Genomic DNA, 21997 nt, shown 5'->3' with positions numbered 1-21997 from the left:
TGTCCCAACAGAAAGTGCTGAGGTCACACCTACCACCACAGGTCAACAGGTTCTGCAGGAGCACGAGGTGGACTGGGCACGAGCACCGTGGCGTCCCATCACCCTTGGCAATGCAGATGTGGGAACAGCCACCATTATCCCGGGCACAAGGGTGGGCTGCTGTGGAGAGAAAAGGGGGAGGGGTTTGGGTTCTGTCTCCTACCTCAGGACTGCAGCCTAGAGGGTGGAGGGGATGAGGGCCAGGCAAGAATGCACAAGAACTGGCCCTCTTATAGGAGTGTAGTGGATCCTCCCACTTAATTCTCAGGGCGGCCTATGGAGTCCATTTCTACTGACACTGCATTCTGCAGATGAGGAGACGGAGGCCAAAAGCATTTATAGAACCTTCCCGGCATCACACCCCAGCCCACCTACAACAGCTGCTGCTGCGCCCACAGCCGTTACTGCAAGCTGCCCCTGTGTGTCTGTCTCTCATGGTGTAGAGGGCTGAGCGGTGGCCCCCAAAAAGATACGCCCACATCCTACCTGGAATCTGTGACTGTACTTGGAAAAAGGGTCTTTACAAATGTAATCACATGAAGGATCATGAGATGAGGTCAGTCATTCTGAATTATCTGGGTGGGCCCTAAATCTCCTGACAAAGGTCCTCATGAGGTGACATAAAAGGTGATGTCAGAGGCCATCCCAGTCACAAGGAGCGCTTGCAATCACAGGAAGTGGGCGGGGCAAAGAACCACCCCTCTCCCTGCCCGGCCCCAGCCTCCCGAGGGAGCGCAGCCCTGCCGACACCCTGACTTCAGACTTCTGGCCTCTAGAACTGTGAGAGGATACAATTCTGTTGCTTTAAGTCACCCAGCTTGTGGTAACCTGTTACAGCAGCTGCAGGAAACTAACACATGTGGGCATTAAAGTAACAAGGGTGCTGAGCCCCTGGGCAACTCGGATATTTCAATTCAACTAACCTCATGTGCCCAATGCCTGGGCAGCGGGAAGGACTAGGAAGGGTGGGTGACCTCCCTCAGGTGAGAGGAATGGCAGAAAGCCCTCTGCTCCTCACCCTGTCCCCAAGGACACATGACAGTTGCCTCTCCTCAACCTCAAGGATTAGGTAGTTTTAAAATGACAGGGTCAGGAAGGAAATAATCTTGACTTCATGGGCCAGGCCACCTGTCAGGACTCGGCAAGTCGGCCAGCTCAGTGCAAAGGCAGCCAGGATGACACAGTGATGGCCATGACCCACGGGCTGCAGGGTGTCACCTGGGTTTAGAGTTCAGCTGTGGGATCTTGTAGGGGAGCAGGCTGGGTGACCCACATCCCAGATAAACACAGCAGAGCTCACCCAAGGATTTCCTGCCCTCACCTGAAACCAGGAGCCTCTAGTGTCCACCTAGGCCCTACACGTTAGCGCTCACGGACACGTCCCAGTTTCCAACCTCACAGCTGCTCACTGAACATTTCCTGCCCCTCCTGTCCCCTAGTTCCAAGGAGCCACCAGTCAGTGCACCTGGCTTTCTGCCAGTACCAGCAGGGAGAAGGTCTCAATATTCAGAGGCTCAGCGCCCACCATTCTGCCCTTCTGCTGGGACAACCAGGAACCCAAGGCTTTGCTGACAGTGTTGTAAAAGGCCAGGTAAACATAGGCATTCTTATTCACATGCATGGGGTGCCTCTGTTATCCAGAAGCTAGCTGACTGGTGACTGCCTTATCCAGGCCCCAGTTGAGGACACACAAGGACAGAAACTGCCACCTAGCAGCCATCACACAAGTGGCCAATTCATAGTGTCAGAGGTCCTGCCCCTGGTTCTGAGCAGGGAGCCCAATAGAAAAAAGTCCAGTGGCCAAAATGTGGGCTCTGGCTTCAAATCCAACCCCTATCTTGTTTATTGTCTGGGTGAGGGGGAAAATAATACCCTTTCTGGGACCTACTTCCCTCAGCTATAAATCAGAGTTACTGTGAAATAACATACAGTTCCAGTTGCAGACATCCCCCTCCCAGTCCTCTGGGCACAGCCAGGCTGTAGTAAGCAGAATCCTAAAATGCCCCCCAAATTTCCCACCCTACTTCCCAGCTGGGGAGGATGTGATGAGCCATCATGCTTGTGGTTTTGTTACTGTACTCGGCAGAAGGGAATTACAGATGAAATTAAGGTTGCTAATCAGTTGGCTTGGAGTCAATCAAAAGGCAGACTAATCTAAAGGTGGGCAGAATCTAATCGCAGGCCCTTGGAAAGCAGAGTGGGTTCCAGCTGGAATAAGAGCACTCCAGAGAAGTTTGATCTGTTGCTGATGGAGGGGAGAACAGGGTGAGGACCTGAGGGTGGTCTCTGGGAGCCGAGAGTGGACCTGACCGACAGCCAGGAAGAAAACAGGCCTCAGTCCTCCATCTCTCACGTCGGCCCACCCTCCTGTCTTTCTCCAAGGGGGCCAGTTCAGGGGTCGCTGTGCTCTGTGCAGACACCCTCCCCTTGGCGACCCTGCACATACTGCTGCCCACCGCCCGCCCCCTACGTACAGAACTCCTCCAGGCTGACATCCTCCACGGCGTGAATGCCGGTCAAGTGGGCGACACGGCCCTGGACTCGCATCCGCTCGGCCCCCACTGTCTTCTCCACGCGCTCAATCATCTGCTGCTGGCGGTCAATCCAGTACAGGTGCCTGCCCAGCACCGTCAGGCCCACAGGCTGCACGATGTTGGCGTCCTCCAGGGTCAGGCGGTTGGCCCCTGCCAGGAGGGACGAGGACTCCCTGAGTCTGGCTGACCCCAAGAGCTCGGCCCACGCTCGACTTGGGAGAATGGAAGGCTGCCAGGGAGCCTGGGGGACTCTGGGCTCTGGCCAGGGCTGGGGGCTGGAATCAGGCAGATCTGAGACCAGCCCTCAGACAGTCCTGCTTCCACCAGGCTGGCCTCAGGACCAGAGCCATAGCCCCAGCCATGGGCCCCTGCAGTGGCTCCCTTGCCCCAGGCCACCCCATCTTCTGGAAGAAAAGCCCCTCTAAGCAATGACTCTCACCCCTCTCCAGCCCAGGGGCCTCCCGAACTAAGGCAGCCAAAGCAGCTGGAAGAGTGTGTTCTGGAGGTGGAGGCGTCAGACTCCTGCTCTGCCCCACGCTGGGGGACCCTGGGCAGCTAGCACACCCTCGCTGAACCTCAGCTGCCTCTGCCACATAGGGATCATCTGGGACCTACTGCCTGGAACATAGCAGGGGACTCTGTGCGGTAAAGCCCCAGCACAGTGCCCGCTCGCAGTAGGTCTCCGACAGATGGGGCGGCTGCAACGCCATGACTGATGACAAGGAAGGCCGGGCATCCTGGCAGGTCAGACCTGGCAGCAGCCGAGGGACGGAACCCCAGGGAGGCCCCAGGGCGCGTACCTGACAGGTCACAGCTTTCGATGCGCTTCAGGTCCGCGTCCACCCAGAAGAGCTTGCCCAGTGTGTTGTCCACCACGAGGGCCACAGGGCGGATGAGGCCCGTGGTGAAGAGGACCTCACGCTCGGTGCCGTCCAGGGCCGCGCGCTCGATTTTGGCAGCTCGGTCCTGCATGTTGGTGAAGTACAGGTACCTGCGGGAGGGCAGCAGGTGAAGGACAGGAGCTGTGTCCTGCCACCTCCCCAGCCAGGACCGAGCTTGCAAAACACCAGAGAGACCAGACCCCGGGCACCCAGAGGGGCTTTGGAAAGTGATCGGTCACACAGCCCTGGCCTCTAAGGACTAGCCCCCAAAGCTGAAAGGCCGTGCCCTGTAGGGGCTGGAGAGTGTCCCCCAAGACCTCCTATCTACCTGGGGCCTCGGAATGGACCTCATTGGGAAAGGTCTTTGCAGGTGTAATCAAGATGAGGCCACCTGGGTTGGGGTGGGTCTTAAACCAATGAGAGTGGCCTCAGAAGAAAGAGAAGAGGCCACACAGCCCAGAGAAGGAGCCAATGTGAAGGTGAAGGCAGAGTGAAGGGGTGTGGCATGAGTCAAAGAACCCCTGGGGCCAGAAGCTGAGAGGCAGGCAGGATCTAGAGAGATCCTAGTTGATCTAGGCAGGCAAGCCTAGAGCCTCTGGAGGGAGCGCGGCCCTGCCCACCCTTGATTTTGGCCCCTGGAACTGCGAGATGATAAACATCCACTGTTTTAAGCCCTCAGTTTGTGGTCACTGGTGGCAGTGGCCCCAGGGACTAGTACAGGCCTCCTCCTCTGGTTCCTGAAAACCCCTTACATAACTGAGCCCTCGTGTGCTGCAGGGCTGATACGCCTGCGGTCCTCACGAGGGAAATGAATCCCTGAGAAGGGAGGTCGCCTACCTGAGGCCACACAGGCAGTAAGGGATGGAGTCAGGATGTGAACTCGGGTCTGCCCAGCCATCCCACGCATGAGCTCCGGCACACAGCGCCTCGACGGGTCTGATTCCCGCCTTGAATGCCAGCCTTGCGGGGACCTGAGATGGCACCGTGCTCCCGCCTCCTGCCCCCTGACCTTCAGGTGATTTGCTTTACTTCCACACCTCATGTCATGTGGCTTTGAAGCCCCCTCCCGCTCTGTCTTTCTTTCCCTTTGAGACCCTCCATGTCTGTCAACATATCCCAGGCACTCTCCCACCTTCCAGAGAACCTGAGGGCTGACTGTGTGAGCATCAGGGAGCTTCACTGGAGGAAGAAGCTCCCGGTTAGGCAGTGACCTCTCCATGGCAGAACACGTGCAACTGACATGACCCGCCACCACCTGATGCCGCGGGAGGGACGGCTGTATAGGGCTCGGGTGTGATGGGACAGTACGAAACCTATGAATCAGGACTCCATCCTGCCTGTGTCCCTCAGCAGAGCCCTCACACCTGCACTGGCTTTCAGTTAAGTCCATTCCTGGACGCCTCTGCTTCCCTGACCAGCAATGAGTTGGTGTTTCCTCGCCCTGCTTCAGCTGCGGTGGTGGGGGCCCCAGGGGAGCTCCCGATGGATGAGAAGACCCCTCCCAGCCCGAGAGGCTGGCATCCATGGGAGGGACGCCTGGCACGCCCCAGCCAGTGCAGCACCCCACCCCGCAGTGCCCACCGCCCCTTTGGGCCCGCACCCTCGCTCGGCATTGACGACGATGGCCCTTGGCTTGTCGCGGTCCCCGCGGAGCACCACGCCCATGGCGTCCCCGTTCAGCCGGTGAACGTTGATGGTGTTGGTGGCCTCGCACGTCCAGAACAGTGTCCGGCTGTAGAAGTCAATGCTGAGATCATGAGGCTGCCTGTCTGGGTTTTGGCTTTGACTCGGAGAGGTCAAAACGAAGGGCTGTAAAAACAGTCAGGAGTGAGTACCGGCTACAGACTCAGGGAGGGCAGAGGCCTGAGTGCCCGAGTTCAGACCAAAAGTCAAAATCCCAGCCCTGCTTGAAGTACCTTCCTTTCAAACCAGCTCACCCACAAGTCCACCTGAGAGCGAAACTGATTCTTTCAACAGCCTCCAGAGAGCTCCCGCCCAGTAACTCAGATTCAGGCCCAGGTATCAGGGAATGCACTGCACCTGGCTGTCAGCAGCCCCACACAGACTGGCCGTCCTGGTCCTGCACATCCAGAAGGACTACCTGACGGCTGGACAGTCGGCCCAGGATCACAGCCCCCTCTCAAGACACTTTCTCTCTTCTTGTTTCCTTGGACTCAGGCTTTTGGATTAAGACCCTCAAATCTTACTGTTTGCTTTTTTTTTTTTAATGAGGATACTGGGGATTGAACCCAGAACCTCGTGCATGCTAAGCATAAGCTCTACCACTGACCTATACCCTCCCACCAAGTCTTATTGTCTTTTAAATTTAGGGTGTCAGGATAACAGGTGTCCAGGACAGAGGCCCACCTCTCACAGCCCTCTTCCCTGAGGGAGAGAGGCCAGGGGTACAAGGCCAGGTGAGGGTGCAGGGCTGCCCCACAGCACATCCTGGCAGCACCGGAGCCCACGTACCTCCCAGTGCCTGTTCTCCCTCCCACACTCCCTGCGGGTCTCCACCCCACAGCCTCCCCAGAGAGACTGGCCTGGCTCCGTGCCGCTCGCAATGTCTCCAGGTGAGCCCTGGCTTTCAGAGCCACCGACAGAGAATCTCTTCAAAGGGGACCCTGTTTCATTAACTGATGCAGGAGGAGGGAGCCCAGGTTCCCTCATCTCCCTCACAGGCCACAGCCTGTTTCCCTGGTGGATCTGGTTCTCTCAGGTTCTCAGGTGACCTTACCTGGCACAAAGGGGCTTCCCAAACACCTGGGCTGCCGCCACCAAATGTTTGGATAAAAGGTTCCTTTGTGTGAGAAGGGAATCATCTCAAAATGATGCTCTGATCACAGTTCCTTGCAGACTCTTTCTCTACCACCTTCCAGTGATTAATAAAACAAGAAGGCAGGCAAGAGGGGCTTTGCAGCCAAAAAGAAGCCCCCTTCCCCAGGCCCAGCCTCTCGGACCCAGCTGGAGAGGATTCCAGCCAGCCGGGGCCAGAGTCAGGCTCCTGATGTTGGGTGGTTATGTGGGAGCCGGGCACACAGTCCCCAGAACCACCAGCTGAGGGCGGGGCACGTGTAACGACACACTGCCAGCATCCCTCCCCAGGCGGACGAAAACGAGGAAGCAAACTACACGGCTGGCCAGCTTTATGGAACCCCAGCCCCATTTTAACCTAAGTCACAGTGCTCCAGCCAGTGTGAAATTTCTGAGCGGAATCCTACTCAGCATCACAACACCCCTCCTCCTCACCAGTACAGAGTGGTACTCGACCAAGTGGGAAAGTCTGCAGTAGCATACTCACAACGGCCCCAAGGTGGGTGCAACTCAGGTGGCCGCTGACGGATGGACGGATAAGCAAAACATACTCTGTACAGACAATGGACCGCTCTTCAGCCTTAAAGAGGATGAAAATTCTGACGCCTGCTATGATGTGGATGAACCGTGAGGACATTATGCTAAGTGAAGTAAGCCAGTCACAGAAAGACAAATACTGTGCAGTTCTACCCACATGAAGCACCTAAGAGCTGTCAAATTCAGAGAAACAGAAAGGAGGGTGATGGGTGCCAGGGACTGGGGGGCAGGGAATGGAGACGGGGTTTTTTTAAGTTTTTTTTTTTTAAATTGGAGGGCAGCAATAAGGTTTACTTATTTATCTTAATGGAGGTACTGGGGATTGAACCCAGGACTGCATGCATGCTAAGCACGCCCTCTACCACTGAGCTGGAGCGGAGAGTTAGTGTTTAATGGGGACAGAGTTTCATCTGGAGATGGAGGGTGATGATGGCCACACAACAATAGGAAAGTACTTGATGCCACTGAGCTGTACACTTTCAAATGTTTAAAATGGTAAGTTTTATGTATATTTACCACAATAAAAGAATAAAAAAATTAAATAGGAAAAAACAACCAAGGAGATAATAATTAAGAACATTACCCTTGAGGCTGGTGTGGGGCCCCCAATCAAAGCCACCAAGGGATGGAGCTTAGCAGGGAGGGAAACGAACGTTTTCCAAATTAAGTGCTCCTGCAAGGGCTTTTTCTTCAAAGTCTTCCTCCCTCTTTTGCCAGATGCTATAAAAGAATGCAAAAAACGCCTCTCCGGGAGACTTAAAGGCAATTTGCGCCCAGCCATTTTCTCAGAGGGGAAGCCACGGTTCATCAATTATCACTTCCCATTCTCCAGAGGAGTGGAAGTGACTGTCACCTGCGCTGTAGGTGGGATGAAAGAAACCCATTTCCACCCTTTCCACCCGGCAGCTCTGCTCCCACAGAGAGGACGATCGCAGCCACCCAGGCATAGCCGGGACTTTTACCATCACCCAGGGACACGGAAGCCAAAGGATGACTTGTTAACTTTATGTCGTTGCTGGATGAAGGGCTCTGTCCAAAGTGAGGCCCAGCTGTACAGGCGGCACTAGCGCCCAGTTCAGGTTAGGGAACAGCAACAGCTATGTTATAGAAGAAAATCTCCACCAACGAGCATTCCTCTGAATCTCTGTCGTAACAGGATCAAGAATTCACCATGATGATATAAGCTGTTACACTGATCACTGGATTGAGAAAGAGACGTTTGGGTCCTGCAGCCTTTGTAAAAGGAGTCTTTAGAAACTGGCATGACCAGCCAGGCGTGTCCTCAAATTCTGTACTAATGGAATTCTGATCACTGTTCCCTGCCACACGGGTGGGTACCCTGGGTGCACCTCGAGGCTGCAGTCTCAATCTCCTTCCTGGAAAGGGTCACAAAAACCTAACACAGAAAAGCAGTCAGTTCTGCTAGAACTCACATTTGGAAAACACGTATTTTTTCCAATGCAGGGCTGCCTCAGGGACAGTTTGAGCAGACCGCGGATTTCGTGTTTGCTGATGCACAGTTGCACCCGAGAGAACCACCAGGCAAGTGCAGAGCACGCACCCAGCACAGCGCGGGCAGGGGCACACGGCCGCGCACGCCCCTGACGGCCCCCAGCTCCCGCCGGTCAGGAGCCACGCCATCCACGCTGGAGTTACAGTACGTCCTGTCTCAGACAGTCCTCCTGTCCCTGTTCCATAAAAACCCACAAGCTGCAACCTTCCGAGCCCCACGTCCTCGGCCAACCTCAGATCTTTCCAAGGTCAAGCACCACATCCGCTGAAGCGTTTGTGTACCAAACCATTTAACACGTGCAGGAAGGTGCCCCTGTATCGCCCGGTTCCTCTCTTTCTTTTCAGTGTGTCACCGACGGGGTTTTGAGTGCTGCAGGCCGAGCCCCCCTTCTCCCACCAGCCTCACGGTCTGTACTGTGTGATGTTGCACAGCACTGTGATTTTCAGAAACATGTACATTGCATTATAGCAGAACTGACTCTACAACTCACGTGAAATAAAAGATAAATCTAGAATAACCAATAGCAACTAACCCTGCACAAAACCACTGTAGAAAGGAAAAAAATCCCATGGGGTCTGACATCCACCGCCACTACTTAAACAACTATCCGTTCCAGTTTCCGCATATAATCACACTCCAAGGGAGGCAAAGTGCTCAGCCTTACACCCACTGATGACAGATCAGAGCCCAAATCATCGTTTACCCAAAACTGTGCTGTCAGCACCCCATCTACTAAGGGAGGGGGAGCCTGGAAACAGCCAGGGCAAGCTCCTCCTGGAAGTGCCCCGCCAAGCCCCCGCGCCCCCGACAGGCACACTTGCCTGGGTCCCATCGTCCTTGGCTCGTTTGATGTTCTGGCGCCCATCGACCCAGTAGATGAACTTGTCCAGTGGGTCATAGTCGATGGCCTTGACGTTCCTCAGCCCATGCAGGGGCAGGACAAGGTCTGGGCTGTGCTGGTCGTCCGGGATCATCCGGCTGATGGCACATTTCTGGCTGAACAGCAAGAAGGTGGTGGGCGCTGGAGTGAGGCAAACAGAGGAGGGGGCTGCAAGTCAGTGTCTGGGGGCCGAGGGGTGAGTGGGCAGGGAGGGCAGCACTCTATTTTACAGTAAAAAGTAGACTGGGGTGTACCTACTAGGTGTACATGGAAAAAGGCTGGGAAGACATAAAGCTGTTCTGTGGGGTGGACTACGGGGAACTGCATTCTCTATGTGACACGTGTCTCTATTGCTTCAATATTTTATAAGCGCATGTGTTATTCTAAAACTAGACATCCACAGAAAGGAAAATACCTATGATATCACTTATGTGTGGAATCTAAAAAAACAAAAGGATACAAATAAACTTATTTTACAAACAGAAAAGGACTCACAGACATAGAAAACAAACTTACGGTTACCAGCAGAGAAACAGAATGGAGAGGGATAAATTGGGGATTTGGGCTTTGTAAATATTAACTACTATATATAAAACAGACAAATGACAAGGCCCTATTGTAGAGCACAGGGAACTATATCCAACACCTTGTAATAGCCTATAATGAAAAAGAACATGAAAAGGAATATATATATATGTATGTATGTATAATTGAATCACTTTGCTAAAAATACACAACACAATATTTCAGTTAAAAAAACTAGATGTCGGGGGAGGGTATAGCTCAAGTGGTAGAGCGCATGCTCAGCATGCATGAGGTCCTGGGTTCAATTCCCAGTCCCTCCTCTGAAAAAAAAACCAAAAAACTAGATGTCCATTTTGTTTTAGATTATCAAGACTTAAAACACAAGGAGGTAATGGCGGTGCACACCACACTCCCACCCACAAGTGTGTGCAATGCTTGAGTGGCTGTGGGATTTTCTGTGTGCTTCTAGGTGCTCCAGGGAACTGCTGAGAACCGCACGAAGTGAACAGGGACCCCGGGTGGTGGGGATGCTCCTCAGAGCCGTCAGGGAGCAAAGCTGCCTAGGTTTAGACTGCACCACCCAGGATGTGTGAAGACACCTGCTGGAGTCACAGTTGGGCCATATGAATCCAAGTCATGGCCCCAGGTCCGCTGGCCGCAGGAGCTGGCACCCAAGTCACATCACTTCTGGGTGGTAGGTGACCTGCATCTCTGCCTGACCCTTCAAGGTTGTAACCCCTAGGGCAAGGCCAACAGGACCAAAGGGAGCCCAAGGGTAAGGAGTCCTAGGCTGTGGCCCCAGGCCTGTCACATACCAGCATGGGGCCGCGAACGAGCCTCTTAACCCTCTGAGGCCTCAGGTCCCTCAGCCACACAGTGGGGCTAAGGGTGCCCAGTCCTCCTAATGCCCAGGGACGTGAGAGGCTCAGACAAGGCCCCGATGACAGGGAGCTCAATAAACTGCCTAGCGCTGCACAGAGGTTGAGTTATAACCAGCTCTCTGCTGAGGTCACAGGAGAAAATCCTGCCAACAGGACACAACTGTTCTCCCTGCGGGCCCGTGGGAAAGTCACTCTCAGGCTTCTGAACTACACTTTTCTTATTATTGAAATGAAAACAAAAAGGCCTATGTGATTTAGAGGGTCAGTGTGAGGGTTACGCAAGTGGACGTGAGGCCACACGGCAAGGGGTCAAGGGTGGGGATTCTAGGGCCAGACTGCCTGGATTCAAACCTGGTTCAAATCTTCCGAGCTGTGTGGCCTTGGGAGGGTCACTACAATTCTCTGTGCCCAGGGTCCCTGTCTGTGAAATGAGGACAGTGATACTCCCGACCCTGTAGGCTGGAGGATTAAGTGCTATCAAAAGCACAAGGAAAAAAAAAAAAGCACAAGGAACAGTGCCTGGCTCTAGAAGTGAGTGCTCCCCACAGAGACCATTTTTCACATCCAGAGAGGCCCCCAAGGAACGTGCTAGCTGAGGGCTTGGCCCACTGCTTGTGTCTTGATGAAGCAACAGGTCTTCCACCCAGCCTGAGCCTCCAGGTAACATTATGCAACATGTGCAGTGCACAACCTGCCCAACTGCCCATGTGCACCAAGGTGTCCCCAGATAGAAAGCTTCTTTCTCCCTTATCCACCACAGCTAACGTAGGAGGGAAGTGTTGGGAGAGAGTGAGGCACTTACGGCTGCAGTTGCGGCTGCTGGGGTCCAGGGTGTAGTGAGAGGCGCAGCTGCAGCGGTGGCCGCTGGGGACGGCGAGGCACAGCTGCCCACACTGCCCGTTGTTGTGCATGCAGTCGTTGAGGCCGTCCTGGCGGGACGAGTGGAACACCAGTATGTCCATCACGAAGTCCAGGTGACCCTGGATGAGGGTGCGGTTCCGGCCACTGGTCTTATCGGCCCGCTCGATGCTGTGCAGGTTCCAGTCTGTCCAGTAGATGTAATCGCTGTACTGAGTCAGGCCAAAGGGGTGCGGGAGGTCATCGGCAATCACAACCCGCTCCTGACCTACGTGGAGACACGTGGGTGTGGCGTCAGCAACGCACAGCCCGGGGCGGCCCGTTGGGTGACCCAGTTCAACCTGCAGCCTGGCAACCTGCGTCAGGTTCACAAAGTGTGTGACCACTTCGGGAAACCAGCAGGGTCCACTGAGGCTGGGTGCGCACTTACCCGGGGGGCACGCAATGCCCCTCCTAAAGTACAAGAGAAATGCATGCAGCGTCCACCCAGATAAAAGGCAGGAGGGAGCCCAGCAGCAACTGTTCGAAATAGCCACAAGCCGGCAACAACCCACATGTTCGTCAGTGGTCGGACGGATAGAAAAAGGGCAGGATCTTCATATGACAGGAATGACAGCAATGAGAAAGAATGACAATGTGGGGGACTCTCAGTCATTAGGCTGAGAAAAAGAAGCCGGACGCCGCATGGTCACACTGACAGAAAGTTCTAGAACAGCACAACCAGAACACGTAGCTTGAAGTCAGGGTTGCGATGCCCCCTGAGGAGGCTGACTCAGAGGCCGCGTAAGGGAACCTTCTGGGGCTGGAAGCGTCCTTGCTTTGATGTGCGCGGGAGCTCTGCAGGCTGCCCTTCTGTGAACACACACGTCTCTGTGCATGAAAATTCCTCAACTCGTCCACTGAAGACTTTTGTACTTGACTGTATGTACATGTCAATAAAAATTCCAAATAAAACCTTCAGCCTAGCAGTCTACCACAGTGATTGGAGCCAGGCTCTGGGGTCGGACTGGGCACTCCCGTCCCAATTCCTCCCCTGACCAGAATGTGACCTCAGGAAAGCTGTCTAAGCTCCCTGAACCTCAGTCTCCCCATCTGCAAAATGGGTATTCCTACAAGTGCCCTCAAGGGTATCCAGGATACTTAAATGTAATAAATTGTGATAAAACAATCAATGAGGTTTGTGATACCACTGTGATATTCAGTGAGATCACGCACGTAGAAGGGTCAAAATGCTGGCACAAAGTAAGTGCTTGGTAAAGGCTACATGCAGAATAACGTTCCCTCTCCCCCACCAGGAGGTCCACACCCAAACCTCCGGCATTCATGAATGTGCTACCTCTTGTGGCAAAAGGGGCTTTGCCAGTGTGGCTACAGGAAGGATCCTGAAACGGGCAGATTGGCCCAGATTATCCTGATAGACCCAGTGTAACACAAGAGTCCTTGTAAGACAGAGCAGGACCGTAAGATAGGTTGGTAGATGCTTGTAACACTCCTGGCTTTGAGGATGGAGGGAGTGGTCACAAGTCAAGGATGTAGGAGGTCTCTAGAAGATGGAAAAGGCCAGGGAACGGATTCCCCTCTCGAGCCTCCAGATGGAAGGCAGCTCTGCTGCCACCTTGATTTTAGCCCATTTGAGACTTCTGGCCTCCAGACTGTGAGAGATTAAATGTGTGCTGTTAGAAGCCATTAGATTTCTGGTCAGGTGACACAGCAGCCCCAGGACAGGTGCACAAGCTGACAATGATCTGTGACACCCCAGCTCAGTCCTAGGGAAATCGGCCCAACAGGGCGGAGGCAGACATTGCACTCAGCATTGTCCCCATGGAGCGCTGATGCCATTCCAACACCAGCAGCAAAGGACTTGTGAAATGAACTGTGGTCTCGTCACATGACCCACCGGGCAGCCAGGAGCAGAGCACACAGGCCTCTTGTAATTCACTGTGGGGCCGGGGTGGCAGTCTTGAAGACACATTCAAACCTTACTCTTGGCCTCATAAACCAGGGCAGTCACTGGGGTTCTCGCTCTGACTCTGTTTACATAGTACCTGGGATAAGCCATTCAGCCCACCTCTGCCTCAGTTTCCTCCTCTGGAAAATGAGTACAACCATGTGGCAGCAGCAGTGACTAGGAAGGAAGCTGAATTCTCTCAACTGCACAGGGCAGCCCCACCACCAGGCCTCACCCAAGAGACTTAGTATAATCACCTCCCTACCCCAGAAGCCCCAAGTCCAGAGTCACGTGTTCTAGGCTTAAATCCTGCCTTCACTGCTGGGTGACTTGGAGCAAAGGTTCTTTTTGCTTTTGTTTTCAACCTAGTCCCAGGGTGCTGAGTGTAGCCTATGAGTGGTCCCACAACAATGCTGTCTCCCAGTAGGTGTTCAGGGTCAGATGGAGATGGAGCAAGTGTCCCCGGGGTCTGAGCAGTGCCCTGTGACGTTACACAGGTCCCATGACTTCCCTGGGCCTCGGTTTCTCCATCAATGAAAAGCTATGCTATGTGGTGTAAAGTCAAATTAGAATCCTGGCACAGGGTTAGCTGGGGCCCGGCTCTCAGTAGGTGTGTAGGAAATAGCTGTCATCGGGGCCTCTAGGGACACGTCTACAGCAACGACACCAGGGGCAGAAAGGAACAATCCCCGGAGAGGGTGAGGCTGGGTCAGCACCTGGGCGTGTCCACACCTCCTGTGGGCTTGGGCCTGGCAGGCCAAGGGCACAGAGCAGTGGGGGCCAAGGGTGGCCGTCGCCCCAGCAGGGATGCCCGTTCCCCGCAGGCCCCTCTGTCCCTCACCCAGCATGTTGGATGACTCGATCATGTTGGTGTCCAGGTCCGTCCAGTAGAGACGCTGGTCAGCGTAGTCAATGGTCAGGTCGTTGGCCCGGCCCACCTTGTCCACCAGCGTGATACAGTTGGTCCCGTCCATGAAGGCCCGCACGATCCTGGGCCTGCCGCCCCACTCGGTCCAGTAGATGTAGCTGGAAGACACGGGAGAAGGGCAGGTCAGGGAACACGACTGCCGCCATCTCCCCGTCTCGGCCCCTCCCGCCCCGGAGAGCCGTGTCGATGACATCCCTTCAGGAAGCGGGGGCTCCACGGCCTTGCCCCCACCACCCCAGTGTCCCCCCAGGAGTGGTCACGGCGACCTCCTGCCTCTGGAAGTCCCACAGCAGCCGCCCTGCAAGCTAAGCGCTGATGTTCTCATTCACAGACACAAACCGGGACCGTGTAACAGGACGTCCAGGCTGGGACACTTTAGAGACAAACACTAAACTAGACAGGATGTGGGGTGATGGAGGAGCGGCAGGAGGAATGTGGGCAAATCAGGGCATACAGTCCCTTTATTCAAAGAAGGAAGAAAACGAGGCCCAGAGGCAAAGAGGCAATGGAATACCAGGATATGAACTCGGCTCTGCTGCCCCCACCAGCCGGTCCTCCTCCCTTGTCCTCGAGCAGTGGCTCCAGGGAAGGACTCCCCATTCTAGAATCATGTATGTTTCACTGGTCCTTTCTCTGTTCTGCCGTGCAGAAATATTTCCCTCCCTAACAGAGTACATAACAGGCAGAGTTTGGGGTGCTACAAAGACATCGCTGATGGTTTATGGGGTGAGCACTGTGTACAGAGGAAGACCCCACCCTGGCCCCTCTGGCCCCAGTGCAGGGCCCCCAGGCTGCCCGACAGAGAAAAGCATATGGATTTTAGACCTCAGCTAAGGGGCCTTCAAGAAGCCGGAGGGGAGAAGCCCAGGCCAGGAGCCTGGATGGAACTTCTCAGCCCAGCCCGGCTCCAACCAGTTAAGTGACCCTCAGTAAGTCACCTAACCTCTCTGAGCCTCAGTTTCTGCATCTGCAAAATCAGGTGTAAAGATACCCACCCCCTGCAGCGCCCCAGCTGCCGAAATGAGATGACCCACCTGGAGCGCCCAGTGCAGTGCCTGATACAGGGGCTTCCCTTCCTGCCTTCTGCTCTGGGCCTCAGTTTCCACTCTATGAAATGAACCAGATGACCTCCAAGGGTCCCGCCGGCCCCAGTCACCTGCCCTGGTCTAAGGCCATCACTGCCCTGGTTGGTGCAGAGACGTGATGGGGGACAGGGACATGCGTGCCAGACAAAAATGGCCCTTACCCTTTGGTGGGGTCTAGGGCCAGCGATCTCGGATTGTCTAAGTCCCTCCACACGAGGACCTGCCGGAACTGGCCATCCAGCCGGGCCACTTCGATCCTGTTGGTCCCGGTGTCCGCCCAGTAGAGGTTCTTGCCCATCCAGTCGACAGCCATGCCTTCCGGGTAGTCAAGGCCAAACTCAATCACGTGCTCCACAGAGCTCCCGTTCATGAAGGCTCGGCTGATGCTCTAGGAGCAGGTGAGGAGGAAAGGGCCACCGGTTAGAGACCAGAGTTTCTGCAGATGTCTAACCATGAGATCCTTGGCCTCCTGGCAACTGCTGACCACATTTGGGGCCAAACCACCAACATTCAAGTTTTTACTCTTTTTCTTTCTTTTCCAATTTAAACTTTTCCTCCAACCTCTGAGTTTTTAAATGAACAATTTGAAAAGCAGAAAACACAACCTTTTTAAAAGAAATGATTGGCTATATGTATGTTTTATTAAAATATGAAAAAATATATTTTATATAATAGTATATAATTATACCTGTTACAATGAGAAGTGAAAAAGCCCAGGATACAGAATTCTATGGAGCATGCGACTGTAATTATGAGAAACACTAATGGGAAAATTCAAAGGAAATACACTGAAATGTCAGCAAGGTTGGCTCAGGCTGGTGGAGTTAAAGAAGAACATTTCTATTTTCTTCTTTATACTTTTCCTGTTTATCTCTCTCTTTCTACAATGAACCTTATGTCTTTTAAAATCAGGAAAAAAAAAAAATAAAGAACCATGTAGTATCAATGGTAGAATAAAAGACAGATAATTAAACTGTTTCTGTTGGACCTGCCCGCCATAATCATTCAAGCTTACTGACTACACAGGATCACTAATATTTTATTGGCTTCAATCAAGTTACAATAAATATTATAGTTTTTTAAAAGTGCTGCTCCAATTTTACTGGACTTCTTTTTTTAATTTATTTTTCTTTTGGGGGGAGAAGGTAATTAGGTTTATTTATTATTACTTTTTTTTAAGAGGAGGTACTGGGGGTTGAACCCAGGATCTCATGCATGCTAGGCATATGCTCTACCACTTGAGCTATATCTTCCCCCAGTATTATAGTTCCTTTTTAAAAAACTTTTTATACACTGGAATACTATTCAGACATCAAAAAGAAGGAACTTCTGCCAATTGCAGCAACATGGATGGACTTGAAGGACACTCTGCTAAGTGAAGTAAGTCAGGCAGAGGACGACAAAGACTCTATGGTATCACTTCTATGTAGAAACTAAATACAGCAAAGTAGTAAATAAAACAAAAATGTAGCAGACTCACAGATTACGTAGAGAGCAAACTAGGGACAACCAGTGGGTAGAGGGCAGGGGAAATAAGCAGTACAGGGGTAAAGGATTGAGAGACACAAACTATCAAGTGTAAAATAAGCTATAAGGATATATTTTACCACATGAGGAATATAGCTCATATTTTATAATAACTATAAACGGAGTATAACCTTTAAAACCTGAATCACTGTATTGTATACCTTTAACATATAATATTGTACAAGCAACTATACTTCAGTTTTTAAAACCCTACAAAATAAAAAAATAAAGAAAAACTGAGGGTGAGGGTATATACAGCTCAGTGGTAGAGCACGTGCTTAGCATGCACAAGGTCCTGGGTCCTGGGTTCAATCCCCAGTGCCTCCATTAAAATAAGTAAATGAATAAACAAACCTAACTAACCATCCTCCCCTCAAATTTTTTTTAAATCAAGAAAAGCTTCTGTAAGCCTCTGAGGCGATACCGTGGCTGGCCAGGCGCAGGCAGCACAGGCGGGGACGTGCCGGGAGCACCCCTGGCCGCCGTACCTTCAGGCTGACGTCCGTCCAGTAGATGTGATTGTTGGACACGTCGAAGTCGAGCGCGGAGGCCTCCTTGACGCCCGTGAGCGGGATGGCCACGTCGTTGTTGCTGGTGTCCAGGGAGATCCTGTGGATGGCGGCCCTGCTGGTGAACACGAGGAAGGCCTCGGGGACGATGCAGGTCTTCATGTCGCTCAGCAGCTCCAGGCCGATGGGGCAGCCACACTTGGTCGCGCGCGGTGTGAAGAAGCACAGGTGGCTGCAGCCCCCGTTCCCGTCCGCGCAGGGGTTGGTTCCTGGACGGGAAGACAGGCTCTAGGCACTCGAGGCCCCGCACAGACGGGGGCCACCAGCCCAGTCGGGCACGGCTCCGTTTCCGCCCGGTGCCCACTGCGGGCTGCAGGTATGAATGACGGGGGCCAGGCGACTCCCCTGGTACAGGGGATGGACATGACAATGGCTGGTTCTGGGCCCAGGGTGTCCCCGTTCCATCCACGTGGCAACCTGGGGACAAGACGCACACCCCACACCCCCTCACCCCCTCGGCCGGGCCTGGACTCCCAGCCTGCCGACTGGACTGCAGCCCGAGACACCACCCAGACGGTCCCCCCGAGTCACCGACACTCTCAGCACCCTCAAAAACTCAGATTCACCCAGGACAGCCAAAGGCACCTCTTTTTTAGTACAGCAGACGGCCCGGCATCCGTATCTTTTTGGCCGGCCTGTGCATCTCACTCATCTGCTGGGGCGCTGTTAAAACTGGCTTTAACTTAGTGTTAAGGATTTCAGCTAAATAAGGAATCCTTTCCCCATCTTCCTCAGTAAATCCTGACGTGAGAGAGAGAGGAAGGGGGTGGGGAGGGAGGGGTCCAATTTCTTAACTTTAAATCACATCCCACAGATACATCATTTTCCTTATCTCTGGGGTTTTATTTTTTTGTTTTTCAAACACTCACTCACCGGTGGATCACCACCACGGTAGATAATGAAGCCGTTTTCATTGGTGGCTGGTAAACTAAGTTTGTTGATTCCATCATCTTCGTCTCAGGAGTGCAGGTCGTGACTGAAGGCCTCTCCCAGAGACAGAGATGTGCTAGCTACCCCCCAGGTCCTTCCACAGTCTCACCTCCAGGCCTTTGCTTAGCTGCCCGGCAAACCCTGTCCTCTACCTGCTCCCTAACCCCAAATGACCCCCCTCGTATTTTAAAGCCAGGCATCCCTCTAATGTCTCAACGACAGTCACCCACCTGGCAGCACAGCTAACACTGGGGTGTCACCCACGAGACTGTAAGCTCCTGGAGGGCAAGCCCTGGGGCGTCTCTGGTCCTTCCTTCCTCTCTCCCTCTTTCCTTCCAACAAAGGTTTGCTGAGAGTCTCTGATGTGCAGGTGCTGTACTAGGCGTTGGGGCCCCAGCTGGGATCAGAGTCCTGTTCCCCAATATGTCCCCCCACCACAGCCAGACACAACTCTCCCCAGCGTAGCTTGTAGACCTGCATTTGGAATCCTACTCATAAAAAGACAAGTCACTGTGTTAAGTGAGCTTTGTGTGGATCCTGGCTTTCAGATAAAAGCTGTGGGCTGGAGGGTGCAGCCCGGTCACCATGGACAACAGTCACAGCCCAGGCCAGCAATGAGGTCGAGGGAGACCCAGGCCTGAGTCCTGATCTTGGCCTCCCTCTCCCTGGCGTTAATGGGGCGATACTATAATTAGCGTAGATGTTTACTCTGGGCGCTAAGGCACCCAGCCAGAGCCTAGCACACGCAGGCACTCAACAAACGTTAGCCATTATTAGAACAGTTATTTCCAGCAGTGCTGGTCCGTCACCACTGCCAAGTCACCATACCTGGTCAGTAAGTCCCCCCAGAGCTGCCTGGCCTTAGCCAGATGTTCTTACCATCTCCTGTCCCATACAGCCTCAGAGTGGGAGCCCAAGCCGGACACTTACACCCACAGCTCCAGCTTCGGCCTCAGACGGGGCTGCCTGTGTACCACAAGGCAGCCACGAGCCAGGGCACAGCTGACCAGACTCACCGACGGCCTTGGCCACGTTCACAGCCTTGAGCCCCATCAGGTCGGGCAGCTGGTCGATGATGACGTCCCGGCTGGCCTTGACCTTATGCACGCGCTCGATGCTGCGCCGCTGCCAGTCGGTCCAATAGATGAAGTCCCCCAGCAGCGTGAAGCCGAAGATGTGCGGGAGCTTGTCCTCCAGGAGCGTCTGCCTCTTCGTCCCATCCATGTTGATCACCTGCAGGACGGCAGATGCCATTTAAGCAGGCCTCGGGCCTGAGCTGACTGCAACACGATGGGCCCAGCTCTGTCCACACCTAGCCAGGCCACTGCACAAAGCCGGGCACCATGGCCCATTGGGGCAGCCAAATGAAAGATGTTTCTGGTGATGGGGCAGCTCAGGGGCTCTTCCCTACCACCTCCCCACCTGGGTGTGGATGCTGTGCTAGGGGTGGTTTGGAACAGGCAAGGCAAACAGGTGTCCTCTCCCCGACCACTGCTGATCTACTGGCAGTGGCCGCCTGGAGTACCAAGGTGCGGGGCTCAGACCCGGGGTGGGCACGCTGACTAGCAACGTCTGCCCCAGATGCAACCCAAGGAGGCACCGGATCACAGCCTCAGTACGGGGCTGAGCTTCAAAAGGCTGGACGACTAATGCCCTGCAGACCCTGGGCAAGGCCTCCCGCTTGTCTGTGGACTAGTTTCTTGTTCGGTCAGGACCAGGGGAACTCTGAGGACGCTTCTGGTGCTAAGTCTTGAGCCAACAGCTCCAAGATGCTTTCCAACCCCAGACACACGAGTGGCCATTCACTGAGCTGTAAAAGCTCGATCTTTTTCCTGAAGCATCAGTGCTGATTAAAAGCATCAACCACAAAAGCCACAGACGAGAAAAATACTGTCAAACATAAAATGCCTTAACCAACTGAAACACTCAGACAAACAGGGTAAGACGTGATTCTGATGACAGATGATTTTGTAGAAGCTTATGTTAAAAGGAAGACGATAAAAATGCAACATCCAAAGTCTCGGGCTCTCAGGCCAAGATGAAAGAGACACGAGGAATTAAAGGCACGTCTTGACGGGCCTCCTACAGACAGACTGTATTTCCAGTTCATCAAAACAGCCACCAACCCTCTGTTTTGCAGGTGGCAAACACGTAAGACAGATCAGGTATGTGTTGAGCAGAAAAGATTTTGGTCCTCTGTTGCTGGATAGCACAGGACAACACTGGAGGGTCATCCAGGAGGGGCTGGCACCACCCCAGCTCTGTCCCACGGGCAAGTCCCTGCACCTCCATGGCCCTCCGTCTCTCCACCCGTAACTGAGCAGAGCAGCTAAAGTCACCCAGGGAACTTCGATCATTTCAAAGTATAAAAACCAAAAGCCAAATAGCCTGGACTGTGGGTTGGCCTGTGAGACTTCTGCTTATTTCATCCCTGGGTCAGAGCAACCCTGAGGGAAACAGCTGGGGGAGGAAGCTTTAGAAAGACAGCGCAAGTCCACAAAGGGCAAGGCCCATCCTTGTTCCTACTCAGTAATAGCTGTAACCAACGTCCAGGGACACGCCTGATCATGGTGTGTGCACAGGGGTGCCTACTTCAGGATTAATAATGGACATGGTAGGGGGCGGGAGGGTATGGCTCAGTGGTAGAGTGCATGCTCAGCGTGCACGAGGTCCTGGGTTCAACCCCCAGTACCTCCATTAAAAATAGTAATAATGGGCATGATTCCCCCTCTCCCCTAGAAACAGAAGGAAACAGACAGAGCACACACAAGTCAGTGAAAGGAGAAGGCAGGGCTTCAGAACAAACATGGCTGGAAAAGAGCTGAGGTGCTGTCGGGGGGACTTGAATGACCCCTGCCCACCCTCCGAGCCCCCAACCCCTCTCCTCTGCATCCCTCTAGAACATTGACCCTGACCAGGGCACGGTCTGCCCCTTACTGCTTTTCCAGCACAAGGCGCCATTCACAGAAAGCTGCAGAATGAATAGATGCTCGTGGAGGGGTAGGGAGGAGCTGGGGGAAGAAGGAGGCAGCGCAGCGCTGTGATGTAACGCAAGTTCTGCTCAGAGACGACCCATCCGGTAGCTGTGGGAAAGGGAAGTGCAAGAGGAAGGGCCCGGCAAGGGAAGTGGGAGCTACAGAGTGTGGGGGAGGGAGAAGGAAGGAGAGGTCACTCCTGACACAGGCCTGGGGTGTCCCGACTGCCTGCCAGGAGGTCAGCATGGAGACCCCAATTCAAGCTCAGAGAGCTCTCATTTGCTCTGGGAGACGCGGTCGCTCACAGACGAGTGAGATGATGATGACGATGATGATAATTCCGGGGCTAAGTGAGAGCACAAGCCCAGGTGGATCTGGAAGGCCCTGCAGCTTCGGTCTTTAGGCAGGAACCAGGATGCCAACAGCTGTGAAGACTGTGCACTTGGCTGCAAGGAGGAGGCGAGCTGTCCGCATGCATGAGGCCTTAGTGGGTGGCTGGAGGTAATTCAGGCTTCCAAGGGCCAGGAGCGGCGGGCACATGGCTCAGGAAAGAGCTCTGGATGGAAGGAACGG

At 53.8% G+C, this 21997-nt stretch overlaps 1 protein-coding gene across 6 annotated transcripts in view; it reads right to left on the bottom strand.

Moving 5' to 3' along the window:
* The window catches only part of LRP5 (LDL receptor related protein 5), a 113040-nt gene that overhangs the window by 15011 nt on the left and 76032 nt on the right, over positions 1–21997 (bottom strand). For all 6 annotated transcript variants that reach the window (XM_032490025.1, XM_032490026.1, XM_032490027.1 and 3 more), the window contains exons 8-17: positions 19466–19682; positions 17439–17728; positions 15585–15811; positions 14252–14436; positions 11407–11730; positions 9140–9339; positions 5055–5263; positions 3374–3564; positions 2514–2723; positions 34–159 (exon numbers count right to left, since the gene is read on the bottom strand). In XM_032490025.1, coding sequence (XP_032345916.1) covers positions 34–159; positions 2514–2723; positions 3374–3564; positions 5055–5263; positions 9140–9339; positions 11407–11730; positions 14252–14436; positions 15585–15811; positions 17439–17728; positions 19466–19682 — 2179 coding nt within the window. The remainder of the gene's footprint in view (positions 1–33; positions 160–2513; positions 2724–3373; positions 3565–5054; positions 5264–9139; positions 9340–11406; positions 11731–14251; positions 14437–15584; positions 15812–17438; positions 17729–19465; positions 19683–21997) is intronic.

Source organism: Camelus ferus, chromosome 10 (assembly GCF_009834535.1).
Source record: "Camelus ferus isolate YT-003-E chromosome 10, BCGSAC_Cfer_1.0, whole genome shotgun sequence".
Lineage (NCBI taxonomy): Eukaryota > Metazoa > Chordata > Mammalia > Artiodactyla > Camelidae > Camelus > Camelus ferus.
The sequence above is the reverse complement of the archived record's forward strand: the minus strand, read 5'-3'. Positions and strand labels throughout refer to the sequence as shown.